This window comes from Phoxinus phoxinus, assembly GCF_949152265.1.
Source record: "Phoxinus phoxinus genome assembly, chromosome: 5".
Classification (NCBI taxonomy): Eukaryota; Metazoa; Chordata; class Actinopteri; order Cypriniformes; family Leuciscidae; genus Phoxinus; species Phoxinus phoxinus.
In genome coordinates, this window is record NC_136880.1 from 43,413,976 (window position 1) to 43,430,827 (window position 16,852).

Sequence of the window (16,852 nt, forward strand, 5' to 3'; positions counted from 1 at the left end):
TTAATCACTTTAATGTGACCAAATATTTTACTAGTAAAAATAAAAAAGATTTTTTTTTTCAATGTTTCAAGCAAACATTTATCAGCTTTTCATTTTTATTAAATTTCTTTCGTATCGTGACATTTTTTAATGCAAATTAAGTATATTTCCCTTGTTTACCATAATGCAACAAAAAAAACGAAAGATATTATTATTATTGTTATTAACATTATTCAATGTCCAAATGTTTTAAAATAAATAATATTTTGCATAACGGAAATCCAGCATATTTTTTGATAGTTGAAACTTTTGATAGTTTCATAGTTTTTCTTTTGCATTGTGACATTATTTTCATGTAAATCAATTATAGTATGATACTTTAATGTGCCCAAATGTGTGTATGTATGCATATATTTATTTACACACGCGCACACAAATACATAAATGTTATTTTAATTACTTGAATGTGTCCAAATGTTTGACTTTTGAGTTCCAGCGAATATTTCTCAAGGTTTAGATTTCATTTTAATTGAATTATTTTTTTTCCCATGTCTCCCATAATGCAAAAAAATTAACTTAACAATAATAATAATTTCCTTAATGTGTCCAAATGTTTTAAATAAATAAATCTTGTTTTATTTATAGGCTTAGTATTATATATATATATATATATATATATATATATATATATATATGTGTGTGTGTGTGTGTGTGTGTGTGTGTGTGTGTGTGTGTGTGTGTGTGTGTGTGTGTGTATGTATGTACACACAATTTAAGATCATATGAACTATACATTTAAAACCAACAACCAAAACTGCTTATGGAGAAAACGAGTGTTTGTATAATTGGACTTTATACTAAAAACCTTCCTGATATGTAGACCTTGTGAAAATGTCCTCATCTGACAGCGAGACTTATTTGTACCTCTTGACCTTGAGGAGAGCATGACGAGTGTGAAGATCTGCTGTATCTCTGCAGGACGCTGAGACCCGACTGTATCGGGAACATGTTGTGTTGCAGACACTGATGAAAACATCTCCCACTCCACTCTTATCAGGTGCTGACGGGCAGATGCTGAGATTCACGCACACACACACACACACACACACACACACACACACACACACACACACACACACACACACACACACACACACACACACACACACACACACACACACACACACACACACACACACACACACACACACACACACACACACACACACACACACACACACACACACACACACACACACACACACACACACACACACACACACACACACACACACACACACACACACACACACACACACACACACACACACACACACACACACACACACACACACACACACACACCCTGAAGATGACTCTTCCTCTTTATCTCGTCAGCAGAATCTAAAGGAAAATCACAAATGAGTTCCCGTAAAATATTATCTAGCCAAGTCAGGCATGCATACATTCATACGTAAATGATGTTGAACGAAAGTCTTACAGGTTTGGAACGACATGAGAGTGAGTAATTGATTTCATCGTTTCTTTTGTGGATGTGTCCAAAAGTTTTACTAGTAAATAAAAAAAATTCCCAATGTTTCAAGCACTAACATTTATCAGCTTTTCAAATTGTGAGATTTATTCATGCAAATAAAGTATTTTTTTTCCTTGTTTGAAATAATGTAAAAAATACACTAATAATATTAATAAAAAATAATGATAATTTCGTTAATGTCCAAATATTTTTAAATAAATAATATTTTGCATAATGAAAAACCGGCATATTTTTTGATTTGTTAGTTTAAGTGTGAATTTATTTTCATTTCTTTATTTATTTTACACATTTGCAAAAATAACAATCAATAGATAGATAGATAAATGTTATTTTAATCACTTGAATGTGTCCAAATGTTTTATTTTTGAGTTTCCAGCAAATACTTTTTTTTTTTGCATTGTGATATTATTTGCAAATGTTTTGCGAATTGTTAGTTAATGACTGTTAACACATTAACTGTGCTTGAAAAATTAATAACTTATGAAACAAATTCGAATGCATCTCTACAGAAGACTATAGCGTAATTATCCAGAGCAATTCAAGCTTTGTATTCATGGTCAGTGGAATCAACTCGCCAACTGATTAAATGAAGAAACTCAATAATCTCAAGTGTCTCCTATAGAATTAAAGAGATCTTAATAAATCAAACTGTGCTCAGATTTACCAATGAGGTTCATTCTTGTGTTACGCAGCACGTTTGAGCTTCTCAAGAACCAATGAGGATCATTCTCGTGTTACGCAGCACGTTTGAGCTTCTCAAGAACCAATGAGGATCATTCTCGTGTTACGCAGCACCTTTGAGCTTCTCAAGAACCAATGAGGATCATTCTTGTGTTACGCAGCACGTTTGAGCTTCTCAAGAACCAATGAGGATCATTCTCGTGTTACGCAGCACGTTTGAGCTTCTCAAGAACCAATGAGGATCATTCTCGTGTTACGCAGCACGTTTGAGCTTCTCAAGAACCAATGAGGATCATTCTCGTGTTACGCAGCACGTTTGAGCTTCTCAAGAACCAATGAGGATCATTCTCGTGTTACGCAGCACGTTTGAGCTTCTCAAGAACCAATGAGGTTCATTCTTGTGTTACGCAGCACGTTTGAGCTTCTCAAGAACCAATGAGGATCATTCTCGTGTTACGCAGCACGTTTGAGCTTCTCAAGAACCAATGAGGATCATTCTCGTGTTACGCAGCACGTTTGAGCTTCTCAAGAACCAATGAGGATCATTCTCGTGTTACGCATCACGTTTGAGCTTCTCAAGAACCAATGAGGATCATTCTCGTGTTACGCAGCACGTTTGAGCTTCTCAAGAACCAATGAGGTTCATTCTCGTGTTACGCAGCACCTTTGAGCTTCTCAAGAACCAATGAGGATCATTCTCGTGTTACGCATCACGTTTGAGCTTCTCAAGAACCAATGAGGATCATTCTCGTGTTACGCAGCACGTTTGAGCTTCTCAAGACCCAATGAGGATCATTCTCGTGTTACGCATCACGTTTGAGCTTCTCAAGAACCAATGAGGTTCATTCTCGTGTTACGCAGCACGTTTGAGCTTCTCAAGAACCAATGAGGATCATTCTCGTGTTACGCAGCACGTTTGAGCTTCTCAAGAACCAATGAGGATCATTCTCGTGTTACGCAGCACGTTTGAGCTTCTCAAGAACCAATGAGGATCATTCTCGTGTTACGCAGCACGTTTGAGCTTCTCAAGAACCAATGAGGATCATTCTCGTGTTACGCAGCACGTTTGAGCTTCTCAAGAACCAATGAGGATCATTCTCGTGTTACGCAGCACGTTTGAGCTTCTCAAGACCCAATGAGGATCATTCTCGTGTTACGCATCACGTTTGAGCTTCTCAAGACCCAATGAGGATCATTCTCGTGTTACGCAACGCGTTTGAGCTTCTCAAGAACCAATGAGGTTCATTCTCGGGTTACGCAGCACGTTTGAGCTTCTCAAGAACCAATGAGGATCATTCTCGTGTTACGCAGCACCTTTGAGCTTCTCAAGAACCAATGAGGATCATTCTCGTGTTACGCAACGCGTTTGAGCTTCTCAAGAACCAATGAGGTTCATTCTCGTGTTACGCAACGCGTTTGAGCTTCTCAAGAACCAATGAGGTTCATTCTCGGGTTACGCAGCACGTTTGAGCTTCTCAAGAACCAATGAGGATCATTCTCGTGTTACGCAACGCGTTTGAGCTTCTCAAGAACCAATGAGGTTCATTCTCGGGTTACGCAGCACGTTTGAGCTTCTCAAGAACCAATGAGGATCATTCTCGTGTTACGCAGCACCTTTGAGCTTCTCAAGACCCAATGAGGATCATTCTCGTGTTACGCAACGCGTTTGAGCTTCTCAAGAACCAATGAGGTTCATTCTCGGGTTACGCAGCACGTTTGAGCTTCTCAAGACCCAATGAGGATCATTCTCGTGTTACGCAGCACCTTTGAGCTTCTCAAGAACCAATGAGGATCATTCTCGTGTTACGCATCACGTTTGAGCTTCTCAAGAACCAATGAGGATCATTCTCGTGTTACGCAGCACGTTTGAGCTTCTCAAGAACCAATGAGGATCATTCTCGTGTTACGCAGCACGTTTGAGCTTCTCAAGAACCAATGAGGATCATTCTCGTGTTACGCAGCACGTTTGAGCTTCTCAAGAACCAATGAGGATCATTATTGTGTTACGCTTCACGCTTGAGCTTCTCAAGAACCAATGAGGATCATTCTCGTGTTACGCAACACGTTTGAGCTTCTCAAGACCCAATGAGGATCATTCTCGTGTTACGCATCACGTTTGAGCTTCTCAAGAACCAATGAGGATCATTCTCGTGTTACGCAACACGTTTGAGCTTCTCAAGACCCAATGAGGATCATTCTCGTGTTACGCATCACGTTTGAGCTTCTCAAGAACCAATGAGGATCATTCTCGTGTTACGCAGCACGTTTGAGCTTCTCAAGAACCAATGAGGATCATTCTCGTGTTACGCAACACGTTTGAGCTTCTCAAGAACCAATGAGGATCATTCTCGTGTTACGCAGCACGTTTGAGCTTCTCAAGAACCAATGAGGATCATTCTCGTGTTACGCATCACGTTTGAGCTTCTCAAGAACCAATGAGGATCATTCTCGTGTTACGCAGCACGTTTGAGCTTCTCAAGAACCAATGAGGATCATTCTCGTGTTACGCAACACGTTTGAGCTTCTCAAGACCCAATGAGGATCATTCTCGTGTTACGCATCACGTTTGAGCTTCTCAAGAACCAATGAGGATCATTCTCGTGTTACGCAACACGTTTGAGCTTCTCAAGAACCAATGAGGATCATTCTCGTGTTACGCATCACGTTTGAGCTTCTCAAGAACCAATGAGGATCATTCTCGTGTTACGCATCACGTTTGAGCTTCTCAAGAACCAATGAGGATCATTCTCGTGTTACGCAGCACGTTTGAGCTTCTCAAGAACCAATGAGGATCATTCTCGTGTTACGCAGCACGTTTGAGCTTCTCAAGAACCAATGAGGATCATTCCCGTGTTACGCATCACGTTTGAGCTTCTCAAGAACCAATGAGGATCATTCTCGTGTTACGCAGCACGTTTGAGCTTCTCAAGAACCAATGAGGATCATTCTCGTGTTACGCAGCACGTTTGAGCTTCTCAAGAACCAATGAGGATCATTCCCGTGTTACGCATCACGTTTGAGCTTCTCAAGAACCAATGAGGATCATTCTCGTGTTACGCATCACGTTTGAGCTTCTCAAGAACCAATGAGGATCATTCTCGTGTTACGCATCACGTTTGAGCTTCTCAAGAACCAATGAGGATCATTCCCGTGTTACGCATCACGTTTGAGCTTCTCAAGAACCAATGAGGATCATTCTCGTGTTACGCATCACGTTTGAGCTTCTCAAGAACCAATGAGGATCATTCTCGTGTTACGCATCACGTTTGAGCTTCTCAAGAACCAATGAGGATCATTCCCGTGTTACGCATCACGTTTGAGCTTCTCAAGAACCAATGAGGATCATTCTCGTGTTACGCAGCACGTTTGAGCTTCTCAAGAACCAATGAGGATCATTCTCGTGTTACGCAGCACGTTTGAGCTTCTCAAGAACCAATGAGGTTCATTCTCGAGCATGAAGCAGGTATAGTCGAGCTGTTTATGTTCACATGTGACTAAAATCCTACAATAAATGTTTACCAAACTTTTTTAAGCATCAAAGTGGTATTTGTGTAAACTGTCAAATGAGGGACAGAAATCTCTCATATTTGATTTTAAACTTGTTTCGAAGATGAACGAAAGTCTTACGGGTTTGGAACGACAGAGTGAGTAATTGATGACATTATTTTTTTTCATTTTTGGATTAACTTTATCGATTTGACTGCACTGACACTATCAGATAAGAACTAAACTTGAACATAAACTGGAAAAACTGCTTTTCTTACTCAGTATTTTTGTCTTGTTTCCAGTCCAAAAACCTAAAATATTCTTAAATCAAAATTAATTTACTAAAGTAATAAAATGCTATAAGAAAGTATGTCTTTTTTTCTGTGGAAATAATCAAACTTGAGAGGTGTTGCTTAAAAAACAGCACAATTATCTGCCAATGGGGTAAGAGAAGTAATTCAAACAGAAACAAGATTACCCCACTGAGAGATAATTTTACTTGTTTTAAGGCGAGACACGGCAGGCAAAAACCTTATTTTATATTTTGGGATATTTGCCTTCAATAACATCTTCTTTCAGACTTGTGGTGAAAAAAAGTCCAAAATACACATTTAGGTCTTTATTTTACTAACTTTGTCTATTTGCGTCTGTAGATTTCTCCGAAATTCAACAAAAGTTGGCGTTCTTAATCAAGATGATCCGCGATCTCTGTCTTCTTCCTTTAATCTCACACACGTCTGGAAAGCTCTCTCCTGTACAACGCTGTCGGATCCAAATATGGTCATTTCCTTTTTATCAGCAACCAATCGTGAAAGTACAATAGGTATTTAACTCTAAAAGCGAAATCTCATTGGCTGATGTCAATTTCTAACACCGTGATTGGTTCAGATGCATCACGTGACGCGCTCTGACACTCAGATGTGTGTTTTTTACTGTTTTTCTGTTCCGTTAAAGGCCATAAATGCTGTGTTTATAAGTTTTGATGTGATTTAGGTGGTTTGTATTGTTGTTGCTAATTATTTGATAAGATATTGTGTCAGTAAATAGTTGTTTCCACTAAAAAAGAATGAATTTTTACATTACAAATCTTTAAATGCCTTTTTCTCAAAATGAGTTTTTTGTCATTCTCCAGTGACACATCTCAGCCGATGTACACCAAACTCTCCAGTTACACACTTAGCAGTATTCTGAAGATATGTTCAGAGGGATTTGTTAATAAATCATTCCTGGCCTGATTTATGTGACAAAATATGGCGAAAATCGATTTTTTAAGGCTATGGACAGTATATTTTGATTTCCTAGGTAATGAAAGCATATATCCTGAAATCCCTCTGAACATCTTTTTTCAACTTATCTTGTGTGTAATCAAAATGAAAAAAGACTTTTGCACCTGGCTTTATCATATGTTCAGATCTATCTACCGAAAATATATGCAAAAGTGCGCATATTTAATGAGATAATGCCTAATTTGCATAATTAAACATACAAATTTCAAAAACTTGTAATACATTTTTTTTATGACCTTGTGTAAGTAATCAACTGAGGAAGTTTCATGGTTATATCTATTATTTTACAATTGTACCCTATTCACCTGTAGTGTCTCGCCTTAAGCAAAATATAATTTCATTTTGATTTATTTCAAAACAAGACATAATATCTTATGGCATTTTACCCCTCTAGTAAATGCATCTTGATTTAAGAATGTTTAGATATTTGGACTGGAAACAAGACAAAAATACTAAGTAAGAAAAGCATTGTTTGCCGTGCAAGTGATCTAAATAATGACACTATTGTCTTCTGAACAATAGAAATAAAGGTGGCTTGAGTCACAGACCCATAGAAACACTCAGCATAACCATTACCCAAACTGTGCCTAATCTCTAAAGAGTTACGGCATCATTGCATCAAACCAGACGCTGACAGTCTGGTTGCCCTCGAGCTTGCGTCTGCCTTTTAACGTTTCGCTCATGCGAGGCCTCGCGCAGGAATGTTAAGCTAGCGCAGGAAGCGTTGGAAGCGCTTGCTAAAATCAAAGGCGGCAGGTGAGTGACAGGTGAGGTTTCAATAGCGGCCCGCACCTGTGAGGACTGAGACTCAGACTCGACCCCCGACCCCGGACCTGCAGGTGTGCTGGCGTATTGTTGAAAACAGCCCAGCAGAACCGATCCTGTGACACCGGCCCGTCGCGCACAGATGAGGGTGAGCGGCACGGGCTTTAGCTGTCGAAGACAAGAACACACAGACGGCTTCACATCTGCTGACACAAGACACACACTAATGTAACAGTGAAGTCTCACATCTGGTCAAAGCGCTTGACTTTTTCTTTTGGATGAAAAGCAACATGGTAATTCATGCTAGTTAAGTTAAGCTAACCACTTTATTACACAGTTGTGCTCCTAATTCATGTTAAAATCAAGATAATTCATGTTGACACAATGTTAACATCATGTTAACACATTGCTAGCATGATTGAAATTTTTGCTAGCAATGAATTACCATGCTAGCAAAATGCAAATTCGTGCTAACAATGTGCTAAAACATGCTAGCATGCATTAACGTTAGCAATGTGGTAAAACCCATAGATGTACATAATAAAGGCTAGATGTCTCGTCCACGCTGCTGGCCAATGAAGGTCGACGTCCGCACCTGGCGGCCATCTTGTCACAGTCAGCTCGCTCACTCGTAACATTGTGTTTTAATGGTGCATGTACTTTTTAAATAACCCTAAGTTGCTCAATTTTATACTGATTTTCAAAAGGGTTGGTTTGTTATAAACGTCAGAGATGTAGTTATGACACTGCATACTTATGAATAATTATAATATTATATATTTCAACATGTTCAAGCATCCAGAATTATAGCCACGTTAATAACGTTTGTTGAAACCAAACAGTTTTTAAATCCGTCAAGATTTCAGCGAGATAAGAGTATTTGTGTTCGTGCGGATCACTCGCCGTACATCAGGAACCACAGAGCCCGCCAAAACGCTTGCCTGTGACAAGATGGCCGCCGGTGATGACGTTAGAGACTCCGCCGTAAGACATCTAGCCTTTATTATGTAGATATATGGAAAAACCTGCTAATTCATGTTAGAAAAATACCAATTCATGCAAGCAAAATGCTAAATCAAGTTAGCAAACATAATTGGTGTTAACAATGTGGTAAAACCTGTTAAGTCATGTTAACAAAATGCCAATTCATGTTAACAACATGTTAAACATGGTAACAACATGCTAATTAATGTTAGCTGTGTACTAATTCACGTTAACCAATTGCAAAGAATGCTAGCATCATATTGGCACATTGCTACCATGATTGAACACTTGCTGAACAAAATGCTTAAACATGTTAACAACATGCTAAAACATGCTAGCAACATAAAAATCCATGTTAGCAATGTGTGCTTAAACCTGCTAATTCTTGTTAGCAATGTGTGCTTAAACCTGCTAATTCTTGTTAGCAATGTGTGCTTAAACCTGCTAATTCTTGTTAGCAATGTGTGCTTAAACCTGCTAATTCTTGTTAGCAATGTGTGCTTAAACCTGCTAATTCTTGTTAGCAATGTGTGCTTAAACCTGCTAATTCTTGTTAGCAATGTGTGCTTAAACCTGCTAATTCTTGTTAGCAATGTGTGCTTAAACCTGCTAATTTCATGTTAGCAATGTGTGCTTAAACCTGCTAATTTCATGTTAGCAATGTGTGACAACATGCTAATGTTTTTCTAGCAATTACTTTCTTTCTTTCCACTTCCACTTATAAAACTTTCAAACGGCTTTGTCAAGCCCAACGAACTTTACTCATCTAAAATATGAATAATTCACAAAAGTGAGAGATTAGCGGCCCGCACCTGTGAGGACTGAGACTCAGACCCGACCCCGGAGCTGCAGGTGTGCTGGCGTATTGTTGAAAACAGCCCAGCAGAACCGATCCTGTGACACCGGCCCGTCGCGCACAGATGAGGGTGAGCGGCACGGGCTTTAGGTGTCGAAGAGAAGAACACACAGACGGACAGATTCATTTCTGCTGACAAAACACACAGCGATGTGATGAAGTCTCACATCAGGTCAAAGCCCTTGACTTTTTTCAAATAAAATCTAAAAACGGCACAATGCATCAATGAGTTCTTTATAACAGTATAGCAGACTTACATAAAAAGCATATAAATATCAATATCTGCCAATAATATGTCTTAGAAAGATTATATATAAATGTATAGTTTTTAGTGCTGGGCAATGATTAATCGTATCCAAAATAAAAGTTGGTGTTTACATATGTGTGTGTGTACTGTGTATAATTATTTTGTGTGATATATATATATATATATATATATATATATATAAATACACACACATGCATGTATACATTTAAGAAATATTTCCATATATATACTGTAAATATATATATATTTTTTTTACACATAATATATATTATATAAAAAATAACACATTTTCTTAAATATATACATGCATGTGTGTGTATTTATATATACAAAATAATTATACACAGTACACACGGATTGGCCACTATTGAGCCAAAAAAATAAAATAAAACACAATCAACAATTAGAATTTAAAATTAAAGTAATTATTTAATATATTAATATTTATGGAATATTGCCGAAATATTTGTATAAAACGTATTTTTATATGTATTAATATTTTTTATGTAAAAAATTTATTTTAAATGATTTATCCATGCACATATTTTTTTTTTTTATAATTCCTGTCTCGTAATCTTGAATCAGAATAAATTCCTCTTGCAGCTTCTCTTCTCTGATGATGTGGGCGGGGCTATAACCTGTCACTCACACGAGATCAGTCAATAGCAAACCACAACCATCCAATCAATTCCCCACAGACACACTCAAGCCCCGCCCACATTCGTTCTTGTTCCAGAAGCGTTCCAGAAGCGGCACAATAGAAAACGTCCATTTCATAGCGACTTTAGGCATGTAGAATTACATTGAATTAAAATTCAAAGAAATCAATATTACTGCTATAAGACAAACTTTGAATAATAACTTGAGAAAATTTTGCAGGAAGTTTTAATGAAAGATTTAAAGGCCCTACAAACCTTAATTGAAATATATACATATATAAAATTTAAATTTATCAAGTTTATAATTGACCAGAATCTGTTGAATTTCTCTGAATTGTCATTCCAATTTGAATTCTTATTACACATTCAGTTAAAATTCCAAGTCGTGAATTGAAACGGAGCCTATTGTTAATTAAAATCTGAATTTTGCTTTAGCAACAACTACCTATTGTGGAATTAGATCCACGTTTTTATTAGCCTGGCTTTGCCCTCCTACGTACTTCCGGTAAATTTTCATTTTCCTTCAGAACTACGTCTGGGATTGTGGTGTATTCTTGGGTTTTCTCCGGTCAATTTTTACTGGTCCAATCGGCGAACAGAGGGAGTGGCTGAGAACGATGACGTTGAGGTTGTACGCTAGTTTGAGTCGTCATACGTCACGACCAAACGTTAGCGATTGGTTACGGCAGATCCAGAGTGGCTCTGGGCAGATCCAATAGTTTTACACTTCAACAGAGGACCGCCTACAAGGAAGTTAACGCTTGTCAATGGAGAGAGGCCAGACTCTCTGTACACATGAAATGTACCAGGCTATACGTTTTTTATTGTCCATCAGACATGTTTGGACAAAGCTCAAGTCTTCTAGAATATGTTTTATGTTTTGCTTCCTTTGAAACAAAGAGCGCCACTTGTTTTACAGTAATATTTACCGGCTCCTCAGTAACTATCAGAGGTAAGCGATCTCTCCTCTTGTTATCTGGAGAATCATCCGTCTGTGAGTAAGAGATTCACACTGATGTCTGAAGATCCTGGAGGTACAATCATGCAGCATTATTCATCAGAAAGGAAATATATATATATATATATATAACTCAACTAACTGCAACTTAAAGCGTTAGTTCAGCCAGAAATATAAACTCTGTCAGTAATGACTCTCCCTCATGTTGTTCCCCGTCAGACTCTCTTCATCTTCGGGACACAAATGAAGATATTAGTGATTAAATATAAGCGCTGTCTCACTCCTCCAGAGGCTTCTGTCGTAATTTAAAGTTGCCGGCCCAGAAAGTTAGTAAAGACAATGTTTAAAATAGTCCGAGTGACTACAGCGGCTCAACTTTAAAGGGACAATGTGTAGTTTAAGTATTTTATTAACTAAAATCAATGTCTTTATTCATAAATGTGTCCTCAATGGTGTTCAATTACCTCTGCCAATGATCCGACTTATCCTCGTACGTGGAGAACTTCTTATCTTTATTTACATGACGGGTAAGTCCACGGACGCGTCCATGTTGTTCCGCCATCTTGAAAAACTATAATAGCAGAGAGGGACAAAAAGCGCTAGGCTAGCTCAGCGCGTGTTCGTCCAGAGCCGGCGTAACGTGACTGGCACTGAAGCGGACGAGGAGAGAGTAATGCGTGTCACTGCCCCGGTACATCTGAACGGCTGCACTGCACGGTACTTCATAATTCAGGATCTTATGCCGAGCCACGGGAGAAATTACAACATTTAATTTAAAAGGAAACGCGACGGCGAATTCAAAAACCGAGAGTAATAACGGGATAGCTTTTCCTATGTGGAGAGAGCTGATGATTATATAATAACCATTGCTTGGTTGTGTAACTCATTATATCGGCCGCATAACAGCAGAACATGTGACGTATAGTTAAACTCGACGGAGGGCGATTGTTGTCATCGCTTCTCGGCACATAACGGCTGCCGAGTTGCAACACGCGTTTGAAAAAGCGAGGCGCTAGAGACACTATTCGTCTGAATGCAAAATACAATTTCACCGCTAGATGGGAGTAATTCCTACACACTGCCCCTTTAATTTTATCAAGCGACGAGAATACGTTTTGTGCGCAAAAACAGCGTAGCGTACATGGTTGTACGCCAGAACGCCGGCTCATTTCTTTTTAGTAAACTCTGTGTACACAAACGATGTTCTCAATGCTGGAGTTCATGTGTAGAGGCCCTGGTGACACTTCAAGCACAGTTTCATGTTGTGTCGAGCCTTCTTAAAGGCCCTTTCACATCGGACTCGTAACGAAAAAGCAAAATAAAAAAAAACGTCAAAACCGTTCACATCAGCCACGACGCGAATTTGTGACGTTCAGAGCTTCAACATCCCAAAACTTTCACGCCGACAGCTGAGAAAACATGGATCATTCATCATCATCATCATCCAGTGAAGACAAGCTTTTCATTTTCTGTAAAAGACAGAAAAGAAGGTTTTGGGTGCACCCGATCTTAAAGAATAGAGAGTTTGAAGGGGAGTAGCTATGCTAATCTTGTACAGGAGCTAAAACTTTATCATGGCCAGTTCCGCACTTACTTTCGGATGTCTGTGGGTCAATTTGAGGAGCTCGTTCAGACAGTGGCACCGCATCTGACGAGACAAACCACGAACTTCAGGGAATCGGTCCAGAGCAGCGTCTGTCCTCTTAAAATCATCAGGGCTACGTTTACATGCAATCAAATAAACAATCCACTGTATGTGATTGGCTGAAGGATTTTCTGTCGCCGCAAAAGTAAAAAAAAAATCGACATTGAAGCAAAAAAAATAAAAGTCGTTTAAAAATAAAACCATTGCGCAAATTATTTGTGCGTCAAAATCGCGTCCAGTGTGAAAAGGCCTTTAGTGTTTTAAAAATAGGGATTTTGATGCTATCACAGAAGTGCCCCATGCACTCTCATTCAAAAGGCATTTTGACCTAAAACTAAAATACGGTCAATCTTCAGAGGTGGACAGTAACAAAGTACATTTACTTGAGTACTGTACTTAAGAACACTTTTGGAGTATCTGTACTCTACTTGAGTATTATTTTTTCTGGAAACTTTTTACTTTAACGTCACTACATTTGAAAGACAAATACCGTACTTTTTACTCCACTGCATTTCTGTCAAGGTCCTAGAGTAGAGAGTAGTAACGTCAGGGATGATTTGTGTTGCATTTTGGTTGTAAATGAAAGTCTGGTTGACGCCAGAGCTCGACTGATGTTGGTTTCTGACGTCAGCCGATTTTCAACCACAATACAACGTCTGTCCAACGTTGGAGATTAACGTCAATCTGACATTGGATTCTGACATCAACCTGATTTTCATTTTCAACGTTGGGTTTGGTCTTCTAAATGCGAATTTTGTCATTGTTTTGGAGCGCACTAGCTTATAGATAACAGTACGGCTAACATATTCATACTAAAAGCCAAAAAACTGGGAACAGCCGTTTGTGTGTCCGAAACCATTGTGGACGTTATTGAGTGACTTATTCAATCCCACGACTGGAGCTGTGTTATAGAAATACATGTGATGTTGATATGAGTGTAGGCATAAATTCAGAGGCATAAGTTACTGTAAGTATTACATGCAACAATAATAAAACAATGCATTTACATTTACTTTTTACTTTTGATACTTAAGTACTTCTGTACTTTCACTTAAGTAAAAATCGGTCTTTACAACTTTTACTTGTAACGGAGTAATATTTAACCAGTAGTATCTGAACTTTCACTCAAGTAAGGAAGTTGTGTACTTTGTCCACCTCTGTCAATCTTAAAAGTGGCGTTTCCATTCCAATTACGCTTTTACACGAAAGTTTAACTCGGGTAGATAAACAAAAATAGCCTAGGTTCAATTTTGGCGAGAGTTACCCTTTAAAGGAGATTTTCTCAATGCTTAGATTTTTTTCGAACAACTATTTTCTAATATTTGCATCTCGGTCAAATATTGTCCTATCCTAACAACCTATACATCCATGGAAAGCTTATTTATTCAGCTTTCATATGATGTATACATTACCATGTGACTGGTTTTGTGGTCCAGGGTCACATTTATGCATTTGGCAGACGCTTTTATCCAAAGTGACTTTCATTGCATTTCAAGGTATATTCTTATCAGTTCTTGCGTTCCCTGGGAATTGAACCCATGACATTAGTGTTGCAAGTGCCAGCGCTCTACAGTTTGAGCCACAGGGAAGCTCAAACCGGGAAAACATTGAGAAGAGACTCAGACAGACTCAAAGACAGCGAGATGTGCAGAGATAAACGTCCCGCTGAGAGCAGATAACCAGAGGAATGTCCCAGTAAACCTGTTCAAACCTGCCCGAGTAAAGAGCCACACGAGGCCTTCAGACGCAGCGTCAGGACTGTGGCTTCCCCGTCGACCGGCTGCCAGATCAATGCGGTGCGCTTGTCTAGTGGCCCGAGACTGCATGATGTGTAAATTTAACACTGAAGCACTGATGCTTTCTTTTGGCCGAGAGCTAGTGTACGTGTTGTTCAGAGAGAAGGCAATCCCAGAATGCACTGCAACAACACGTTAAATAAATAATAATAATTAAACCGAGATGGATGATGATTTAGATGATAAACTAGTTAACATATCATTAAAGAAATATCATTGAGATACTATTATAGTTTTTGTTAAATATTTTAAATTAGATTTTTCTTTACTTTTTTTTTAGTAAAGTTGTGTTTTTGTCATTTTTATTCGTTTTAAAAAAATGTGAATATGGTTATGTTTTTTTGTTAGTTTATTTAGCTTTGTAATTTTAGTACTTATAAATATTTTATTTTATTTCAGTTAATGTTTGTTTTGTTTAAAGCAACTATGTTTTTTTTTATTTTAAGTTAATGATAATTTATATATATATATATATATATATATATATATATATATATATATATATATATATATATACATACACACACATACATAAATAAATACATATATTAATTTTGAGACAGGGTTGTTATTAACTAAAACTTAAAGTATTTTTAAAAAAAATTGGTGTATATATAATTTTTATTAGTTGATTTAAAATTAGCGCTGTTAAATGATTAATCGCATCCAAAATAAAAGTTTGTGTTTACATAATTACTGTGTATAATTTTTTTGTATATATAAATACACACACGTTCATGTATACATTTAAGAATTTTTATTTATTTATAAATAAAATATTTATAATTTATATATAATATAAATTATATATATATCTATATACAGTATATACATGCAAATATTTCTTAAATATATACAAGCATGTGTGTGTATTTAGATATATAAAATAATTATACACAGTACTCACACATTTATTATGTAAACACAAACTTTTATTTTGGATGTGATTAATTGTTTAACAGCCCTATTAAAAATTGTCAATATAGTTTTAGTTTATTTAGTATCCTTTACTTAAGTACTTCAATTTAAACTAAATTACATTTTTATATTTTATTTCACTTAACGCTTATGGTTTTACATATACTAATATATATATAAATATATATATAAACATTGCTGTTAACTGAAATAAATCTGAAAAAAAAAGCAGAATTTAAAGGGTGAAGCACTCAAATTATTATTAACTGCAAATAAATAAAAATAAACTAAACCTAAATAGCAGTTTTCAAAGAAATAACATGAAAATGTAAAATATAAAATCAAAAGCTAAGCACTCTTTCAGTGAGTTTAATCGTATACAGACGGCGAGACGACAACATTCAGCCGCTCTGTGAACTGAGACTCATGGCAGCGAGAGCAACTCACTCACGGGTCGAGTGTGAATCCAGCACAGCGCGCGGAGGAACGAACAAAAGCGAGCCCACCTCTCGTGCTCCTATCTGAGGGACGCGATGCAGGCCATGAGGGCTGGAGGTGTGTGTGAGCTGTGTGTGAGCTGGCACACACACATGCTGGTATTCGTGACAGACTTCCAGATGGCAGATCGCCCTGGTCTCTGCGCCGGGCATCTCGGGCTTCCCCTCAGCGGGTCAGCAGATCCACAGCAAGATACGCGGCTATTTCCAGAGGACAACGAGTATCAAACACTTCAATACTGCAAAATCAAGAATCAACACTTGTTTGAATAGAGTTAACTGCTAAAACATAACGGGTGGTACTACCGTGGGTTTTTTTTTTTTTGTTTTTTTTTTTGAGAAATGCAAGCATGCAAAGAAGTAACAAAGAGATTAAATTTGCATTTCCACAACAACAACAAAACACACTTGTAAGCCTGATATGTTTTTGTTAGAGACTCCAGGATGATGTTCTAGCCTATTGAGTTGGATTTTTATTTTTTTTAAATCAGGTCTATGTAGTTTTTATTGATAATTTTT

General features: G+C 37.6%; 1 protein-coding gene across 1 annotated transcript; it reads right to left on the reverse strand.

The window, feature by feature from the left end:
- Positions 1 to 1,254: 1,254 nt before the first annotated feature.
- Positions 1,255 to 16,516, reverse strand: LOC306998707 (uncharacterized protein). Its single transcript, XM_079612975.1, has 3 exons — positions 16,288 to 16,516; positions 7,780 to 7,955; positions 1,255 to 1,383 (listed from the first exon to the last, which is right to left on the reverse strand). The coding sequence occupies exons 1-3, from the start codon at positions 16,484 to 16,486 to the stop codon at positions 1,366 to 1,368; spliced, it is 393 nt and encodes a 130-aa protein (XP_079469101.1). The 5' UTR covers positions 16,487 to 16,516; the 3' UTR covers positions 1,255 to 1,365.
- Between the last annotated feature and the right edge of the window lie 336 nt (positions 16,517 to 16,852).